Genomic DNA, 7,481 nt, shown 5'->3' with positions numbered 1-7,481 from the left:
ACATTGTTTGACAAGAAGCAAAAATGAAACAAACTTTTTTTTTCAAAAATATATTTCGCGGTGCTGAGTAGCACACGTCGATAAATATGAATTCTAAGGTATAATGATAAGAGTTATTACCTGTTTTTTCGAAATATTCTTGCTGCAATAAGAATATAGCACGGTCGTAGATTGTGCAAAACATATGCAAATGCGATGAATTACAAATGCCAGATGTATCGTGCCAACATGCAAGGGTCCTCTGACGTTGATAGGCCTTCAAGTCGACTGTGGATTTGCCCTTTTCTCCAATCCTGGCCAGTCGCGAGTCAAAGTTTCGACATCCATGTTCTCGTAAAAATCGTCGGGTTTGAGTCTGAGGTACGGCATTTGAAAGCGGAGCATCCGGTTGCGTACTTCCTCCGTTTTGAACTTCCTACCTGTTATGGGTTAAGTATAAAAGATAACGTAAGGCCGCTTGTCTTATAATTGAATTTGCTACATCAATTACATTGGCCCAAAAATTAATAGGAGTGGTCTTTTTTAAGTCCAAGTGTGGAAACATGAAACTCCATTGTAAAAGTTATTTGAAATTAGCAAAATCAACAGATGATGAGGATGCCCATTTATCGATTTATTCATCTCAAAAAAATTATGAAGATGTCCTCAAAATATTTCATTTCCAATTTCAGTTAAAATCTCTGGATATTGAAAATTACCTGACACAACGAATGTTTTTTCTTCCTTTTCTTTCTACCATCCGGCAATACGTTGATCGAAATGTATTCGTATTCCTGCGGTACCACAAGTGTTCCAACCGAATAACGACCCTTTGAAATAAATAATTATCGGAATGCAATCATACCATTCATCGATAAGTACCCTTGCTTCAATATATAATTTTGCTTGTGATTTCTCGGGATATTTCCAATATCGACAATTCTATGGAACGAATCCTTCTATAAAAACCATTCATAGGGAGTCAACGATATTTGTTTCAGAGAGAACGGGGAATTACCTGATGTATCGTGCCAACATGCAAGGGTTCCTCTGACGTTGAAAGGCCTTCAAGTCGACTGTGGATTTGCCCTTTTCTCCAATCCTGGCCAGCTCGCGAGTCAAAGTTTCGACATCCATGTTCTCGTAAAAATCGTCGGGTTTGAGTCTGAGGTACGGCATTTGAAAGCGGAGCATCCGGTTGCGTACTTCCTCCGTTTTGAACTTCCTACCTGTTATGGGTTAGGTATAAAAGATTACGTAAGGCCACTTGTCTTATAATTGAATTTGCTACATCAATTACATTGGCCCAAAAATTAATAGGAGCGGTCTTTTTTAAGTCCAAGTGTGGAAACATGAAACTCCATTGTAAAAATTATTTGAAATTAGCAAAATCAACAGATGATGAGGACGCCCATTTATCGACCATCTCAAAAAAATTACGAAGATGTCCTCAAAATATTTCAATTCCAATTTCAGTTAAAACCTCTGGATATTGAAAATTACCTGACACTACGAATGTTTTTTTCTCCCTTTTCTTTCTACCATCCGGCAATACGTCGATCGAAATGTATTCGTATTCCTGCGGTACCACAAGTGTTCCAACCGAATAACGACCCTTTGAAATAAATAATTATCGGAATGCAATCATACCATTCATCGATAAGTACCTTGCTTCAATATATAATTTTGCTTGTGATTACTCGGGATATTTCCAATATCGATAATTCTATGGAACGAATCCTTCTATAAAAACCATTCATAGGGAGTCAAAGATATTTTGTTCAGAGAGAACGGAGAATTACCACGTCCAGGGGTGGATTTGTGGTATTAGGGGACATTTAAATTAAATTAAGGAAACAGTCAAGAGTATATAAAGTTAGATCGTAATATCACCTCTTTAATTAGCGCTTTCAGGTTTGCGTTCAGTTCCAGCGTGCTTTCTTCAACAGGAACAGTAACGTTGGAGTCCAAAATCCTGAACAGTTAAAAAGTTGAAAGATATAAATTCAAATAATTATAGGGATTACAAATCTATTTTATTTCTCACAGAATAAATAACATGATATAAGGGCCTAGACATAGCTTTAGATTAAATACCTGAGCTTGCGTTTTCTAATCCGACGTGTACTGTTACCAAAAATAACAAAGTTTGACATGTCAACATTGTTAGCTTCCAAAAATGTCCTAACAACCTGTCCAGCGTTTCCAGGACGTTCGCCTAAAGTAAATATAAAAAAAGAATGAAATAAATTTTGATTTTTGAATTCGAATGAAAACTTCATGTATACCTCTAGACGATGTTATCGTTCATTACAAGGATAGTTAAAGCGGGAAAATATAGATACGCAAAAATTTCACAGTCGTGTTGGCGGTATACGGGAAAAATGATCAGAGTAGAGTTTGGAAGAAACGGACGATATTAATTTGGCAAATAATTGCTTTGACCATGAGTTTATAATATAGACACTGGATAGAAAACGTATAAAACGGTGGAGAGCGAAGCTTTGTCTTTCTTTTGTTTAAGAAAACAATCGAGGATCTAGCTTTGTCCGCAAAGGACAACTGTCATGGCAGCTCGAAGTTCTTTGATATAATATTAGTGAATGTACGGTCACCTTTTGCATTCTTCAGATCGTATTGCCTTGCCAGCCTGCTGAAGTTGATCGCGGAACCAAATGGCAATCCCTGAACCTTGAAAATAATATTATATTAATAATGACGCTCTCTCTTTTGATTTTTAAGGGGATCTGGATTTTTATCGAATACGTGAGCGTATAGAATATAAGGAGGTCTCCCTAGTTTGATAAAAACAAGGTAAATATCCAATTATAGGGCTGAAAAAAATTTAAATCAACTGCAGATGATTGCTCAGTTTTGATAAATGAGAATGTGATATTTAATTGAATACCTTCTCTAAACATTCTTCACCCCTCCATGTGTAATTGTTACCAACATGAGTACGTGCTCTCTTTCTTCCAGCTGTTATTTCCTCCTTTTCTAAATTCGATCTGCTCAATGCTTCTTGGTAGCTTTCGAATCCTTTGGTTGACCTCACTCTGGATGCGGATGCTTTCGATGTTGTTCCCCCCAGTGCACTGAAAAGAAAAAGATTCAAAGAAAATTAAAATCTAGAATATAAGAGTTTAAAAGTAAATGTGACTTCAAAGAAGAAATGAGTCTAGATTGTCATGCTTGGCTAATTTTTCGACCGATAAAAGTGAACGCCGAACATAAATATTACTTGCTTAAACTTTCCCTCCCTTTTAGGATCCTAATGTATCTGAATATATTGTTATTAAGAAGCATTTTTTGAAAATCACAGATCAAACCTCAAAACCGATGTTTTCTTCCATGCTCTCTCTATATCTTTCTTTGCTGCGTTATATGCTCTTCTTTCCTTCTCGTCTATCTGTCTTTTTCCTTCAATTCCAGCCGCTTGCTTAAAACTCCGATTAAATCTTTCCATAAATTCTCTATCCAACTCTTTAATCTTCTCCTGAGCAACTTTCTCAACCACTTCCTCCTTTTCATTACACAAACCCGATTTCTTTCTTCTTTTTTGCCCCTTTAAATCCATCTTGTTCATCGGAAAAAGACGCATACCATCCGCATGGTTTTTTCATACACTCCCGACAATCGAATAGCCTGTGCTTAACCTTCTTCTTGTCACTTAACTCCATCCAAGCATCCTTTCCCAACAAATCCAAAACTTTCTTTTTCTTTTCATGCGAACCCTTTCCCAAATCTAACATCACTTTCTTTATCTTTCTATAATTCCGTCTATACCACTCATAGTCAACTTTTGACAATTCACAACATCCAAATAAGTTTACAAAATTTCGAATTCAGTTCGAAGTTGTTTCGAAGTTTCAACATTGCTCAACGCACTAAAAATGTTCTTTGCATTGTCACAATTTAACTGATAAACAACAGCCTTCATGAACCCACATGCTGAGGTGTCAATAATGGACCGAGACATGTTGAAAGAATATAAGAAATTCACCTGAAAAATAAATGCAAAAAAAGTTTATTCTATACTTTTATACACTAACACAAACGTTTCATACACCTATCTGCGAAAAATATTTATAATAAAAAATTATAATTTTTTGTTGTTTTTTTTGGGGGCTAAGTTGTCTCCCTAAAAAAAAGAGTTTGACCAAAGGAAAAAATAAAATAAAATGTATGATTTTCAAGTCTCACAATTAAAAATGAAAGACAAGATTCAAGACTTACTAAAATGACTGAATTTTATCCTTTACTTGTGTTTGATTTACTAGATGTTTTCTTTTCACTAAAGTAAAAAATAAATAACATGTCAAACAAAGAATCAGATCACTTTCTCTTGGACTAAAATCCATATCTCAGCCTATGACCTTATGACCTAATCATTTTTCCTAGGGACTAGGGACAAAGTTAATCTTAAACTTTTGGTTTGGATTGTGGTAAATTTACTTGGGCAAAAAAACTCAAGAAAATCAGATAATAGTTAATCCATGCGAAATATAATCAACAGAAGGAAATTTATCAAAATATACTCATGGAAAAATAATATAATTCATTAATTTAATACCTTTATGAGAGATTATTTCAAACATCATTTTCAAAATAAAAAATCAGTTTAAACACATTACTAAATTCTATCAAAAGTAAACTTTTTTCTTTTAACAAATTAAAAAGAACATGATGCATAAAATTACCAATGAAAATATTACTTAGCATAACATTGTATGTACAAAATACAATCTCTCACTTATCCTTTATGTTGTTATTATTTCTCACTTTTGAGACCCCTCATTTTGAAGACAATATTATTCTTATGTGCAAAAGATGCCAATCAGATTTATAACCTTAAGGAAACTTACCTAAAATATCTAGATTAAAAACAATGATGATGACTTAGAAATTGGATGGTTCCTACCCAGAAAGAGTAAAGATTTTTTTTATTAAAAAATCAGATATCAACAATCGTTCTTTCTTCAGGGGGGTCAGGGTCCAGGATACCAACCCAGGGCCCAAAAACCTTACTTTTTGAGATTTGAAAGTAGTAGACACCACCACCCCCCTAAATTGGTATCAAAACCAACTTGAAAACCCCAATTTTCTAAAAAAGGGGGGACCCACCCCCCAAAAATGCAAGAAGTTATATGCATAGGATACTGCATACAAGGTACGCTAAACAAAATCTGTGGATGTTTTTATTCAAAGAACATTTCTCTTATTAATCCCTTATATTATGTACCACACTTTAGACTCCTGAAAATGAAAACAAGTTTTTATCATTCTAACACAACGTAAATTTAGTTTCTTGAACTAAATTGGAAAAATGTATCAAATTCATAAAACTAGTTGATAAACTAGGCTAGATAAGAAATTGATTGTATTAGGCACGCATAGAGTCTTTGTAACATAGCCTATATGTTGAATGTTATGTACAGAAAAATTTTATCACGACTAAAAAAAATCTAAGATCTGCTAAGACTTGATGCTGTTTGTTCGGCTTTAGTTTTGAATGAATTTTGGTTGATTGAAAGGATTTAGAGCAACAAAAGCTAAATAAAAATTTAATCTCAATTATAGAATGAAGAATGCTTTTATATGGAATCAGGGTATAGTGTAAACGATTCAAATAAGTTTTTATACTTACATTATACAACATTTTAAGTCAGATACCATTTCAAGCTCAAAAAAAAAAAAGAGGACCCACCCCCAAATTTGGTATCGATACCACTTGACTTTTTGAAATTTGAAAAAAAAATGACACCACCCCCCCCCCCCCCGCCCTGGGTTTGGTATCTGGATCCTGACCCCCCTGCTTTCTTTGAATTTGCCAAAACTCTACGACGAATAATGTCTTCCTTTAACCTTACCAAAAGAAGATAAATTGATTTTTAAATCTTTGTTGAATTTTGTTGAGTAAAAAATACGTCAAGGGAGCTATTAGAAGGACTAAGTAACAAACTATTTTTTGAAAAATTATTGACAAAGCTACCAGAATTTTGAAATTTTATGAACTAATGAAATATATTAAGCTTTTGATAAACAAGGAAATCTTTATGTATTAATATTTCTTAATCTTTTTTGTTTTTTTCCCAATGTTTAAATGACCGCAAAATGTCAGGAGATGTAATTCGCTGAGAGGGTTTTTTTTCACACATTTTTCGTTGCAAATCTTGAAGAAGAGAATTTTCTCCGTCTGCAACAAACTGGTATATATAACCCAAAGAAAAGATATCAGTTTCTGTGGATGTCTTAGAGCCAGGAATGTTTCTCAATTCATGAGCCAGATATTGATGACGTATGTTGTATCGCTTTTGCTGCTTTTCAGTCAAAGTGTAACGTTCAGGATTATTTCTGCTGGTAGCTTTCCCAAAGTCAATAATCACTGGTATCAAATTAGATCGCAATAAAATGTTATTGCTTTTCAAATCATTGTGCAAAATATTTTTGCGATGGAGAAAAATTAGTGCCTCAATTAGTTGAAAGCAAACCATATTCCATTCCTGTTGTAGAATCAGATCATTTCTTTTAGCTTGGAAAATTGTCATTGGTTGGGTGTTAAAAAGCACATATTCCATGACTAGTTGGTGTTGGAAAATTCCAAATAAATGTGGGAAAAACTTTGATCCTTGAATTTTAAATAGAAATGTGGCCTCATGCTTAGCATCAAAATGATCTACTGACTTTCCAGATTTGACAGCACATTGAATGTGTAAGTAGGTCATTTTACCAATTCTGACAACTCCAAATGTTCCCTCACCAATAACCTGATCAGTGATTTCAAGGGTTTGATCCGTCAATTCAACTTGTTTTAATTTTTCACAAGCTCTTTTTTCCAAAACACGTTTCTTTGAAACAGTACTCAAATAATTTGATTTGTCACATTTTTCCATTTTTTCTAATTGAATTTGAGATGAGTGGAGATCTGATTTCATTTTCTGATTCTCTGCTTTAATTGCTTCATTTTCAAGTTTGAACTCTTCATTTATCTCTTTTACACTAGTAAGTTCTTCCTTGATTTTCTTATTCTCAGAGTTAAGTGTTTCCTTTTCAAGTTTAACTTCTTTAGTTTCTTCCTTTGCATCATACAGTTCTTTCTTTGTCTTTTTGCTCTTTTCCTTAGCATGTGTTTTTTTCTTAAGCTTTCGCTTGAGTTGACCCTCTTCACTTCTTGCCATTTTTTCTTTCTTTTTTCAATGGATCAAGGTGTTTAATTAATTTCAGAGAAAGTTGATTGAAAAGATTTAGAAATCAATGATTTAACCCCAAAAAAAAATTCAAAAATCTAGATACTAATTAATTACGCCAAAGTAGCTAATTTGAAAAAGAAAACCTCAAAATAAGTAATCCTAGCCATCAATATTTCAATTTTCAAATAAAATTAACAATATCACGTTTGCAAATTTGTGATGAAAAAATTCCCAAAATAATCTTTAAAATTGTTAAAAAGACCTGTAAAAACTTTGCCATCAAAATTACCATGCCTATTCGAGCAACCAAGG

The 7,481-nt window shown here is 33.6% G+C and overlaps 1 protein-coding gene across 1 annotated transcript; it reads right to left on the bottom strand.

Annotated features, from left to right (window-relative positions):
- Window positions 1-4,230: 4,230 nt before the first annotated feature.
- On the bottom strand, window positions 4,231-7,157 carry LOC136821432 (uncharacterized). Its single transcript, XM_067077667.1, has 2 exons — window positions 6,664-7,157; window positions 4,231-4,273 (listed from the first exon to the last, which is right to left on the bottom strand). Exons 1-2 carry the CDS (start codon window positions 7,155-7,157, stop codon window positions 4,231-4,233), a joined length of 537 nt encoding a protein of 178 aa, XP_066933768.1.
- Window positions 7,158-7,481: the final 324 nt, after the last annotated feature.

Source organism: Clytia hemisphaerica, unplaced genomic scaffold (assembly GCF_902728285.1).
Source record: "Clytia hemisphaerica strain Z4C2 unplaced genomic scaffold, Clytia hemisphaerica genome assembly, whole genome shotgun sequence".
Classification (NCBI taxonomy): domain Eukaryota; kingdom Metazoa; phylum Cnidaria; class Hydrozoa; order Leptothecata; family Clytiidae; genus Clytia; species Clytia hemisphaerica.
The sequence above is the reverse complement of the archived record's forward strand: the minus strand, read 5'-3'. Positions and strand labels throughout refer to the sequence as shown.